At 43.3% G+C, this 13,617-nt stretch overlaps 1 protein-coding gene across 5 annotated transcripts in view; it reads right to left on the bottom strand.

The window, feature by feature from the left end:
- Positions 1 to 13,617, bottom strand: part of NECAB2 (N-terminal EF-hand calcium binding protein 2) — an 86,756-nt gene that overhangs the window by 41,000 nt on the left and 32,139 nt on the right. For all 5 annotated transcript variants that reach the window (XM_075101701.1, XM_075101702.1, XM_075101704.1 and 2 more), the window contains exon 3: positions 4,842 to 4,950. In XM_075101701.1, coding sequence (XP_074957802.1) covers positions 4,842 to 4,950 — 109 coding nt within the window. The remainder of the gene's footprint in view (positions 1 to 4,841; positions 4,951 to 13,617) is intronic.

Here is a 13,617-nt window from a genome sequence, read left to right as displayed (position 1 = left end):
GTTTCATCTGGTCATTTGTGACCCTAAAACTGTTTGACTCTCCATTTGTAATGACTTTTTCCTTTTAAAGTTGATACATATTGTTAGAAAAGGTAAGAAAAGCTACAGATAATTCTTCAAATATAACAGGATTTCTCAGGTGAACATCAATCTGATGTTTTATAAAGCCCTGATCTGCCATTAAACCAAATATATATATATCCAAATATGTGTCTGTGCAGATACGTGTGTCATACTCATAATTTGTGTGATTCCAGTAGCATTGATATTAATTGTAACATATCATTACCTCCCCATTAATCTTCAGGCGGCTCCCCATAAGGCACTGCTGAAACCTCCTGAAATAGTAGCTAAAACCAATACTGAAAAACCACCTAGCAACCCCCTAGTTTTGGTTTTGCTCTGGCTGGGAGGAGGGAAGGAGGGTGGTCAGTGTGAGCAATGGAGAGGAAAATGCCATTTCATCATCGTTTTTAAGCAACAGCAGGTTTATGAATATAATTTTGTCAGAAGAACTATTGAAATATGTGACACATTTTACACGTTCCTTCTGCCAGATGAAATAACCAGCAATGATGGGACTTACAGTGCAGTCCTCACACCCTGCCATGGAAGCCAGGTTCTCTCACAGAGATACCGAGTAATAAAACCCCAGGGCAGGTGTTAGGGGCCCATGCCCACCATGCCACATCATTAACCTTCTAAAGACACTTCCCAGGCAGTCAAAAAGAAAGAAGGAGCCTCATTAATGCCCCTGGGCTATTTTGGGCTGTCTCATTTCAGTTAAGCATCTTCCTAACTGCACTTTGCTGCCAATGAGGTTGTTTCACTGGGGAACTGTAATCCCCAAGACAGAAGCATGCACTCCTCCACCTGCAGCAAGTCACAACTGACTCCCCACAGCAGCACAGCTAATCCTGCATCTGTAACCAACCTCATCTTTCTACTCATATGCCCAACTTTTCTCCTTTCCATCATTTTCCCAACTAAAACAAGTCAAGAAACCAGCACAGACATTGATTCTGTCTACTCCAATAAGGCAGTTCCCTGCTCCTAAAAATACTCCAGGAAATTGAATCAACGTTTTGTAATTTGGCTGGTAACAGCAATTACTAATAATCAGCAGGAACATAATTTTCTTCATTTTCTCCTCTAGCTGCAAGGTAATTTCAATATCAAACTTTGTTTTGCACACTGAACAAACATGATGGGCAATATGAGAAAAACAGAGACAAAATGGAATATCAAAAAAAGGCTTTAAAAATAAACAAACTTCGATCAATTAGCAAATAAATGCAATTCAAACAGCCTTTTTGAAATATAAAGTTAATATTGTTCCTATGTTCCCCTGTAAAATGGAAAACTGAAAGCTCCATTCTACTCCTCTTGCTCAGTGGCAGCAGCACCTGAAATTGCAACCCTAGTACTGAGGCGCGGAAACAAACTCTATAACTCATGGAGAATTATGAAGCAGGTATGTTTATTGCAGCACTGGGTGCAAGGGGGATCACTCCTCCTAACTTGCACACTGCAACTCATGATGGACAAAGCTTATATTGCTCAGTTATATACATATGCATTAGATTTCCTGGAACTAATTATAATACTTGCATCTTTCTTACCCATGCATTTTAAGTCCCTTTTTCCACATATGGTCATGAGATGGCCCATCCAGTAATCTTGTCACAGTGTATTGCAAGGTGTGTTGGCTTCAGCTGGTGTTCTACTCTTACCTAGATGGAGATGTCCTTAGCTCCTTTGGTCTTGGTTTCGAAGGGCACTGGCACCTGCTGCTAGGTTGTTTGCATCCCCCCCAGGACGCTCCCCATCAGGCTTGCGCAGATTACATCCCTGAGCGCATTCTTGCCTGAGGCCCCTTACAACAGTGGCAGTCGTGAGGCTGTTGCCTGTTTGTCCTGGGTGCTTCTGAGTGGAACCTCAGGCATTATGAGGTGGTTTCCAGACAGGAGTTTGGTAGTTCTGCAGTGTAACTTTGTTTAGGCACTTCTTGTCTTGAAGCCTTTCTGACTCCCCCCCCAAAGCAACAAGTTTCGGTCATCATGCAGGCTGTTCCTGTTACCTTACAGCCCAAGGCTACCTCATTATCCTGGCTAAATTTTTGCTCCAGGCCCCAACATTTGTTGAGCTACACTAGACTGCATTAGTAACATTTAACTATTTATTCCCTGAATCCATACTTGGGCATGCAGGAGGCTGGAGGCAGCATCATTCCTGCCCAACCTCCCACAGACCCGCCGATTTACTGTGTGAAGAGCAAAAGACAGGACAAGGTGAAGAGCGTGCACACAGCTCGAAGGACTGTACTAGGTGCAAGACTGCAGTCAAGCAAACCACTCATTTCATAGCGGAAAGTACTTTAAACAAAGCAGCCCAGCACTGAAACAGGTTTTCTGGAGACTGAGAGAGCTCTTGCAGATAAAAAATGAGGACTATTTTCTTCCCCCAGTTTGATAAATTTCCTGTACGTGTCTATGCTTTCCAAATCAATAAGCAAGCACCAACTTCATGCAAGGATTTAAATTGGAAGGGTGACCAACTCATTGCTTTTCCTTCCAGCCAAGAACAGCAGATGCTACACTGCTTTGTGCAAGTATCGATCCCTAACGGGTATTGATGACTGGATCAAGCCAGCTTAGCGAAAGAAAAATACTACTGAATTGTGGGAACTCTTGCCACACTCAGGAGCTGCTCAGCGAGGCCCCAGTTGCTGGCAGCACTGTTGCATGACATTTAAGAAAGGCACATTTTCTTTCTGTCCAGTTTAGAAGACATCCCTCACTGAGGCTCAGAGCAAGCTGCAGATTCTCTACAATCCCCAAGCAAAAATGGACAGCAATCCAATTTCCCATTTCAAGAAGGCCAGAAGAAACATCCACACACTAACGCCCATACACCCTGGTTTACACATCAGCTGTCTGCATCCTTTCAAAGACCAGATGAAAGTTGATAAGCTCAGGCAATGCTATAAATTATTTCAGAAGAGAGTCAGGTGAGCACCCAAGTCCCAGAGCCTACAGAGACCCCACCCAGGAGCATCACCTGGAGCTCAATAAGTAGACCCACAAAGCATAAGGCAGCATCTAGTGTCTATTGAAGAGGAACCACTGAAAGGGATGGATCATTCTCAGCTAATTTTAGTAATAAGAACACTTATGTTCCTTTGATTAATTATTCAGTGAATAGTATATATCAAGCTGGTCTTTGGCATTTCTGATCTTGAAATAAACTTTGGGAAGTACACGCATTGGAAAGACGGGATTTTGAGAAACCTCATATTTACTTTGCTTTCAGAAACATCTTCAGCAGCAGCCTCTGTGAAGGGTTGAGGAGTTTTACACTTGCTGTTTTGGTGCCAGTGCACTCTAGAGTGATCACTGCTTTGCAGGGGTGGCAAAGCATGCACCACTCACACAGGCAAGACTCAATCTACCTGCTGCCAGAAGGCTTTGTCATTTTTTATTAACCATACTATTATTAACCATTACTTAATTAATTAATTAACTAACCATACTATTATTTTTTAAGCACTTACTGCAAGACTTCTAATTTGAAATTGGATTATATTTTCATCTGCTTTTTGGACAGATTTTTTCTCTCTAGAGGAAAAAGAGCCACACTGGAATATGACTCAAAGCTGGCTTTTGTTTGTATCTCCAAACATCCTAAACTACTGAGGCTTTTGAAGACGGGTTCCTCTTGGAAAGAGAAAACCCTCCAGTGGGCTGCATCCTTTGTGCAGGTGCCCAGCATCATCACTAGCTGCTGGCAGCAGGGGCTCCCACCAGGGCCCTGCAGACCCCACGGCTTCATGCCAATCCTGAACACCGCTCGTGCCAGACACTTGTCAGGGGGCAGACAAACATCTCAGACCCTGCCAAGGGCAAGGGCAGTCAGAGGAGGCACTGAGGAAGAGACAGCAAAGGCAGGCAGAGGGGCTGCTAACGAGTTTGTCACCTTAGTTTAATAGCTTGGTGCAGCCTGCAAAAGCTTTATTCTCAGCGAGAGTAGCCATGTGCCATATTCAGTATCACCTTTGATGCAACATAAACCTAAAGAACACCTAGACCCCTCCTCTGCCATCATTTTTCCCTGCTGCTACTGCAGCTGCGATGCAGAGAGCGCAGTGCTGCTCATGGATCAGTCCACTTGCCTGTGCGGCCTTCCCGGGCTTTGTATGGACAGTAGTACAGCCACATCAGGCTGCTTGGATCAGAGCAGAGCCAAAGCATCTGCAACAGTGGCTGAAGGGCTTGGGCTGGCCTCCGCACAGCTGAATTTCACTTTGAAGAGAAGGGGCTCATTTCTAATAAGTGCTAGAGCAATCAATGCACTAGGGGATATTCTGAACAGGAGGCAAAGCAGGCATGGTCCAAGTGCAGGGGATACAGAGAGATCACAAAGAGACAAGACCACAAATCATTCCAGTTTGTTGTGTGTAAAACAGCTGGATAGGACAATGCTTACAGAGATTCACACCATTACCTTTTATAGCATAGCAAAGCTTTTAGATGAAGAGGAAAAGCTGAAGAGCCATTTAAATGCCCTCATGGGTAAAACTAAGCATCATTTCAGACGCTGTAAAGATCAGGTTGCACGAAAGAAAATGGCCTGAGAAAACCACCAAGACAAAAGAAGTCATAGTGACCATCATGATAAGACACAAACCAAGCAGAAACAGAGATTTTGCAAAGTTTTGCAAAGCAAGTTGCACCCCTGCAGCCTCTGTGGTGCTTAGCTCTCCTGAGCAGCACTGCTGCTGCACAACAACGCTGTGATCCAAAGCTCTGTGAAACAGGGGGTTGTCAGCACAGTGAGCTTACTTGGTGTTGTCCGAGTCAATGGTGTGAAAGAGCTTCTCAAGTTCTTCTTCACTGAGTGTCCCATCAGAAAAAAAGGCCTGGAACTCCTCCAGGGACAGCTTCCCATCATCTGCAAACAGCAACATAGCCACCGTTAGGGAACAGGCAAAGCGAGGGGTACAACGACTGAAAATCAAGAGTTGTGTTCAGATTTAAAGCTTCAGACCAAAAATTATCTGCAAGTGCTTTTGCAGAACTGGCCCTCAACCAAAGCAGAGCTCACCCGCCACAAAGTGTGACCTGGCAGCTCTGGCAGCACCGGGGAGCCAGCTGAAGCTTCATTGCTCCTGTGTATGGATGCATTGGCCATTAGCAACTAATTGGGCTATTTACCCAAAGCATGACTCAAGTCTAAAGAGGGAAAGCCTGGAAGCTTCATCCTAAAACTGAATTACATTTAAGAAATTATGGAGTGTTTTGTCTACCTTATGTTCAAACGATACAGGGTGCTCATTAAGGGACATATAATACATTAGAGACCCAGGGATGGAATTAGCAACAGACCCAGCAGCATCTTTTGCCATCTCCACCCAGCTACATCTTCTCCAACACAGTGCAACTACCAGCTCTGGACAGAAATGCAAAATGACAGCTACCAAGCATAACAAGACACATCTTGCTTCAGTTGTCAACTGTTTAAACACACAAGGACTGTGGCACCTTAATGTTGTGCCTTTACTCCTAAAGGGACCTGATGACGCACAGAATCCATCTGCCCAGCTATACGGGCTACAGTTTGCTGGGTGCCTTTTGGCAAACCTACCAGCAAGCAAAGGAGTCACAAGACAGAGGTTCAATAATGTTCTCCTGGGCACCTAGAGAGGAACATGCTGTAATTTCAGCAGCAAGCTCCAAGCTCATTCTTGAACATTTATTTTGATGCTATCTCTGGCCGGAGGTGCACAGGCACTTTAGCAGCCTCATGTCCAGCTGTACAAACAGGCCCAGCAGACAGTCAGTGCTTGGGGGAACATGTCTCTGGTCTCAAATCAGAGACTGAAAAATAACATCCAGATTTGAAAAATCTGGCCATACACTTTGCATATTTTTTTATACATTGGCCCTGGCATTAATTTAATACTAGGCTTACTACAGCCTACTTAAATGACCAACAAAGAAAAAAAATAATCCATGTACAAGGGGATATAAGGAGGACTCCTTTGCAACTTTTGCTGATGAAGTGACAAAGGCTTACACCTAACTGTTAAATCTGGAGCCTTTCACTGTGTGTTGTGGACAGGTACAGCACATCTTTAAAACCACAGCTGGAAGTGAGAAGGTCTGAAGTTCAGCAATAAAGCGATGGGAGAGGGACAAAAGAAACTTTAAAGAAACTTTAATTTATCTCAAGTTTCTTGTTCAAACCACTAACACTGCTCTGGTGTGCAGCAGTGCATAGAGGGGAATTACTGTCCCCATTCACATACTATTTAGAGTCCTTCCATTCATAGCCACAGAAGATGCATAGACTGGAAATGCTGCCTACTTTGCAGCAGGAGAATGTATCATTTATTATTTAATCAAATCAATTATAAACCCGGCTGCTTATCTTTCAGGAAATGATGCTAGAGGACAAATTAGTCAACTTACCACATACACATCAATATTTCTTCCCCAAAATAAATAAGTCTGCTGCTCCTGAAACATACCTGCATTGCCAAATGCTAACCCAGTTTCCCTTGCCTGACACAGGCAAATTTAGACCAGTGATAAACTGAGACCAAGATACTTATTTAATTGGCAATTATGAAAGGAATGCAGCAGGAGAACAAAATCTACAGCAACACTGGGTGAAAAGGGCATAATTTTCAGAGCACCACAATTGCTATAGAGAGTACCCAGCCGCCTAAATTGTTTTCCTGTGGTCCTTCCCCAAAATATGGCCTCTTTGAAGCAGGCAGGGTGCAGAATACCAATGCACAGCTCAGAGGACAGGTCCCAGATTTGCTGTCTGTTTCTGACCACAGAAAACTAAAGCATCTGGCAGGGGGAAAAATACTTCAACAAGTACCTATTGCTTTAAGCATCCCACCAGTGTGACCCAGAGTCTAATCCAGTGGTGACACTCTTTAGCTCAAGCCAATAAAAGACTGCTCAGAGCAAAAGCCCCATCCAAACCATCCACCTCCACCTCTGCATATTGCACAAGTGAATGAGCAGCTTTCTCCACAGTGCTCCTATTTATGCAGTATCCTGGCCAAGATCAAGGTTTGTTTTTTTCTGGTCCTGACTGGCAATGAATATATGTCTTCAAGCATCAAGATCAAAAGAATAACGGCATTTGTATCCCACATGGGCTAAACAGTTCTTTATCTAGGGTACAACTCCTGCAAACCTTAAATCAATGCTTGTTCACCTTGAAATTGTCCTTCCACAGAGAGAGCAGGCAGAATTAAATTTGCAGGAAAGTCAGCTTACTGGGAACAAGAAATTGTAAAATCAACTGATTTTTTTCAGTAAAGTACTTTAATCCAAATTTACCATTCACTCGCCTCCAAAAGACACAAAGGTGTTTTTCTAAAAGTTTAAGGAAAAAGTCTTTTTTCCTTTACCTAGTTTATACTATATAACTTGTCTCTTACATTTTATTCTTGCTTGATTTTTGTTTTTTGAGTAACGTGTGCCAGGCTGCATTTTGCAGCAGCCTCTGAAATGTGTTTAAAATCTGTGCCAAAATTCTGCTCTGACTCCTATCTCGCAGCCTTTTGAGATACAGGTGAGAACAGGGAGGCAGGGGCCAAAATGCATTTTTGGCATTTAACAGCACAAAGTAATAGAGGATGGGTGAAGGATCTAGGAGGAAGAGGAGGTGACAGTGAATTTTATTTAATTTTTGTTGTTTGGAGACCCCACAGAACTGGTTGGCCCCGGCAAGGATTTGAATAAAAATACAAATTTTACTCATAAACAGTGCTCAAGACTTTCACCCCCCAACAAATAACACCACAAAGTACCAGTCAGCTTAAAGCTGGTTGTTATTTAATACAGGCAGGAATACTTGTCTGCAAACACACAAAGCAAAAGTCTTCCAGGGTAACAAGATAATCCTTGAGCTGCATATCTATAATTGTATAACAGCCTGAAAGCCGCGGGTTGCTGGAACTTAAGTGACAAGGAAGCCTACAGGGAACTCGGGTCATAAGGGGAAGCAGACCAGGCTGGGATTTGGCAGTTAAAATTAAAATGGTAGAAAATCCTGGGCAAGGAGGATTAACCACAACATTTACCGTCACCAGGTCCACCCACCACTGAGTGCTGTGATAAGAGCTGATGGAGACGCTGTGCTCCAGGAGTGCCTTATCAGGAAAGTCACAGGAAAGCAAGCTTTTTCTGAAAGCAGAAGTGCCTGTGCTGGCCAAAGAATGGATAAGACTTCCAGCAGCCTGGTTTTTGCTGAAAGCTCCTCGGTGTGAGAGAAAAAAATTCTCCAAATGAACTGTCAGGCATCGTACCAGAGTGGCAGCGACAATTACATGGTTCAACCTCACCCATGCCCTGCCCTGTAGGAGCTCATCTGGGGACACTTCAGTCCTAGGAGGTACTTTTGATAGGAAGGATAACAGAAAAATTGAGATTCCCCACCAAATCTCACTAAACAAAATAACACATCCATCAGTTTTAAGATTTAGAGAACTCTTTGTGACTTTCACGTGGATAAGCATACTAAAGGCAGACAACCTTCTTTCACTGACTGACCCCCCTTTCATTTAAATCCAGTACTTGAAGTCAACACCTAAGCTTGCAGCAAGGACAAATGCCATCAACTAGAAATCGCCTGCATTGGCACTGATCGGCTGAGAAGAGATAATCAGGCCACAGCTATTCTGCCATCATTTTTTCCTGAAGAGCACAATCTTCATTTTACTCTAGCTTTTCAAAAGAATGCAATCACAGGCAAAAACCAAGGCAAATTACCAGCCAGAGTTATCAAAGTTAAAACTAACCAAAGAGAGGAGGATAAAATGATGAACATCAGAAAACCCCCAAGCGAGATTCTATTATTGCTCCATTTGCCATCATGAAAATCTGAGGAGTCTACTTCTAAGGAGTCTAAGTCTTTTACACCTTCTAACTTGCACAATCAGGCTGTTCTCACTCGCTAATGCAGCTGGGGGGCGGGGGGCGGGGGGGCAGAATAAAACTAAGATCATAAATCATCCAAAATATAGGAAATCTGATGGCTGAGTTTTTGGAAATTCACTCAGCAACACAAATAGCTTAAAGTATCTACAAAATAAGGTCACTGGTCTGAGCCTGTATTTGTTAAATCCATTTTCAATTACATCAGGTTGAGACTATGTTTTCTGGCTATATTATGAATATATTTCAATTTTTATTTTTATTACTCTATGAGTCTAAAATGCTTTAAGCCCCACTCAGTGTGCAAGTGCCAGCAGAGCTACAGGTAAGCAAACTGTATTTAATTGTGGCCTGTGAATAAAAATTACCACTGCATTTTTTTACTTTTCTTGCAAGTGTGTGTGCAGATTCATGAGCTAGTGAGAACATTGACTAGCTTCTAACCTTGACCCTTCATCCAGTCCCCTAAGAAGTCAGCAGGAGCAGTTTTATTCCTTTAAATGAAGCTGGATATAGACTTGAGTTTTCAGTTCTGGCCTGTTAAAAAAAAATGACCTCCAGGTCCACAGATCTGATTTGTGATGGATCTGAAGGATGCAGACAGGATATTAAGTGTGAGATCCCAAAATATCCCCTTTAACAGAGTTTTTAATCTGCAAAACCTGCCTTGAAAGCTGGATGTTCTCCATGTTGAGGCAGCTGGGCCCATTTTGGGAATTTTTAGTGGGACTGCACCGATGGGGATGTCCTAGGCAGTCCATTGCCTATTGTCCTGTTTCCCTGGACCACGGCTCCAACTGTAACATAGATACACCCAGAGGTACCTGGAACTGCACCCTGAGAATCGGCTGCAAGGGGAAGTCATACTGACCAGGGGACAGGATAATGAAGCAAATAGGCTTCTAAGCCTGGAGAAAGCCATTTAATCGGCCATTTTCAGAATAATTCAGTGTGGGTTTTTTTTTTATACCATTTGTTTTTACCTAGATGCTGTACTGATGAGTGTCTTGATGTTCTCCAACATCTTAACCTATGGCTTTGGGGAGGCTGCTGGGGGATCCCAAGTCAGGCTTGCTGAGCTGCCACTCTCAAGTGAAGCTTGTAGGCCATGTCCCCTGCATCACCGAACGGCTGCGACGGCACCTTGCACAGCATTGCACAACCTCTCTGCTGGCTGAGGAAGGGGTACGTTCACTGCAGCCCCCGATCTGCTCCCAAAGTTATCTGCAGCTCCTCTGCAGACAGCTGAAAAGTATCCACTTGCTTTGACTCCAGTATCACAGTATTACTTTGGGGGCAATTCAATTTAGTTGGAAGCAGGCCTGGTGATTCACCTGCAGGTTTGGCTGAAGCTGCAAAGCAACGTGAGCTGTGCATGAGCAGCACAGCCCACTTTTCAGTGGCTCCTTATGAGGACAGTGCCATTGCCACTGGAACGGAGCCCCTAGAAATGTCTTTGCTAATGAGATGTAACAGACATCATTAAAAGGAAATTACTACAATTACAGTAATTTTCTAGTAAAAGGAATTTAAGGAATAACTACAAAATCACTTTTTTTTTTTGAAAGGCAACTAATGCCCAGCCCAGATGTTTTCACAAGGGTTGGTACTGCAACCAAGGGATCCACACAGATAACCTGACAGACAGATTGATGTTTCCATTACAGCTGATAACCTCTGTTCAAAACACTCCTGTGTGTTTCCTGATGCCAGCTGGGATCGCTGATGGGACCAAATGATTGATGCTGGCACAGGGCTGCAAAGGCTGGCACAGAAGAAGCCACAGTTTCCCATACAGACAAAGCCAGTGATTGAACTTCAGGAGCTGGGGTTTTGCTTACTCAACTCATTCAAAAACACTCGATAAATGCTTTTCTTCTTGCCATTGACACAATTTCGAGGTGGTGTCTCCTATCTTCTGCCAGTGACCCCACCACAGCTCCCATGAGCATAACCCACAGCGCTCCTTGCTCCAGGACAGGCTGTGTACATGCACCAGAGCCCAGTGGCAAATGCCACATGCAGCTCTACTTTCAGCATCACCATTTTCTTTTTGCCATGTGTAATACAAACCTTTGGTATTATTTATGTTCCCAGGATATCTTTCCTCCCTATGCTCGTCTGAGGCTTTACAGAGACACAAGTTTCACACAGCAAACAAAAGAACATCTCTTCAGAAGTCAGCCGATACCCCTCCCTAGTCCTTTACCCCAGTATTAAAGTTCAGCTCTTCTTCTGTAATTTGAAGGTACTTCTCTCTGTATCAAAGCACAGAATCCATAAAACCAAATATTAAGTCAATTTTGGTATTTTCCTTTCTGCTCTGCAACAGATGATGCAGTTTTGTGGTATGATAGGAACTGGTGCATATTCAAAATGCTTCACAGGCACTGATATAGGAGGACCAAGGCTCCTTTTTGTGCCAGGACTAACCTTTTAATTTTCATTTAAGAAAGGGGGAAACTGACTCATTTCAAAATGACCACATCAGTCAACGTAACATGTTGAGGAATGACTTAAAGCCTGGTTCTTGTACAAGATGATGAGAATGCATGTACTAAACAGAAGATGTCTGGCAATCTTCCCTGTAGGACTTGGCCTGGGGAAAAGTGGGTTTTTTTTATCACCGGATCAAGCCTTTTGTCATCCTAGAATTAGAAGTAATTTTGAAAATATTTTTAGTGGCAGCTACAGATAGATGTCAAATATAGGCTGGTAGGCAGGGAGACATGCAGGAGTGATATAGCACCTTTTTTTCACACTGTCTTTTGTGAAGTTGCCACCTTTTTTTCAGTTTCCCAGATAATCGTCACTCTGCTGTAATGAGCTGATTTAAATGGGGTTTTTCTGCACTCACACAACATACTGACTTTGGATGTTTTATCACAGCTATTTAGGAAAGTCTTCCAAAGAAATTCCCAGTTCTTTACAAATTAAATGCTGGAATCAGACTTTCCCAGGGTGCAAACAACCTGGCCAGGTTTAATGCAATTGCTAGTTAACAGAGGCTACAAGCCCTATCTGAACGTTTAGGAGAGGAGTCAGAGAGACATGCCAGTAGTCCACAAAGCTTTCCTAAGCCATCGTTTTCCTGTGGAAAACAGGAGGTAACCTCTTTCAGTCTTCCTCTTGCTAATTAAACTTCTTTTCTTGCAATTTAGAAAGAAAGTTAGTGTCAACTGCTGATTTCAATACATTCGCTTCACAACTGGAGTGGCCCAAGAAAATACTGAGTCAGCCCTTCCACATGCTGCTGCTCTGCAATATTTTATGAAAACCGCAAGTGATCTGGCCACCTGTGACACTTTGTACATGAACATGTTGGTCTAGCTCAAGGCAGACTACTGGGAAAACATCGGGAAAAGAAACCGTAGCTTGCACTAAGCAATCTTCTGGTCAATAGTTCATGTTAAGAGACAACACCTGCTCAGTTGATGCCTGCCTTTGGGCTCCAGTCTGGGCAGCTGAGAGGGGCCAGAGGGGAGGCACCCTGGATGGATGCACACCAAGGGTATTTACTGGTCAGCGTGGTAGCACATAGGAGACCTCAGAGCTCCTCTGGCCTAAATAGCATAAATATATTGCATATAATAAATAAATAAATAAATATAAAGAGATTGGAGACATAACTTCTCCCCCCTTTCTTCACTCTCCCCCATCAGGAGATCTCTGCTTCCAAGCTGTTGCAGCCATCAGCAGACACAACTTAACTTCAGACAATACAGCTGCCACTGCCTCTCAGTTATTTTTCATCTTAGTTGGCCTCAGCCTGTCTCCTTTCTGTTGGGTGTTATCAAATGGCCGACTGAGTTTGAATAACTGTAGCCTTTTAGCACCTTTGATTTATTTGTCCATTCAAATTGTTTCCCCTGTGAATTACACAAGCACAAGCCACCATGGCAAAGCAGCAGATTCCTGTGCAGAGCTTGCAGCGTCCTAACCCAAAAAGCCCAGTTCTCTCTCTCAAAGGCTTTGATTCTCCACATATTCAAATATTTGTCTTGCTCTCCCCATTGTTACTTAGCCCCATCTTTCTCTGTCATCCTGAATGTTGTCTTCCTTCTCCATTAATGTGCCTTCAGCACCTTCCCTCCTCACGCTTCCCATCTTCTTTTCCTTTTTGAACTCCTGGATGTAACGTGTAATGATGTTATAGGATTTCTGTGTTAGAGGGAATTGTATGGAGAGAAGTGGCTGAAACATCATCAACCTTTGATCCCTACCACTCAATCCCAAAAATTTCTGTTTATTGCCCAGGCAGCCTTATTGCAGACCCCTTCTTTAGTCACCGTTCTGAAAATCTGCATTTCAAAAGCACCAGCAAGCTCTCCACTACCAAACCTCCAGTCAAACCACACAAGCTACTGACAGCCTCTCTAAGCATTTGATCCAAAGGGGAATTAAAGACAAAGACAGCACAGCTGGTTGTAGATATGAGACCACACCATGCTCCAGCAATCCCAAAGCTGTAAATCCTGACTTCAAAACTTCCTCCTTCTATTTAAGGCAAAATTCTCCCAAGGACACCTTGCTAAAAGAGAACAGAACCTGCCTCCTACAGTGCCCTAAAAATGACTGTTCTGCACAGGAACTACAACCATGAAAAATACACTGAAATAAATAGTGGGAGAAAAACTGATATTTGTATATGTACATT

This window comes from Phalacrocorax aristotelis, chromosome 8 (genome assembly GCF_949628215.1).
Source record: "Phalacrocorax aristotelis chromosome 8, bGulAri2.1, whole genome shotgun sequence".
Taxonomy (NCBI): domain Eukaryota; kingdom Metazoa; phylum Chordata; class Aves; order Suliformes; family Phalacrocoracidae; genus Phalacrocorax; species Phalacrocorax aristotelis.
The sequence above is the reverse complement of the archived record's forward strand: the minus strand, read 5'-3'. Positions and strand labels throughout refer to the sequence as shown.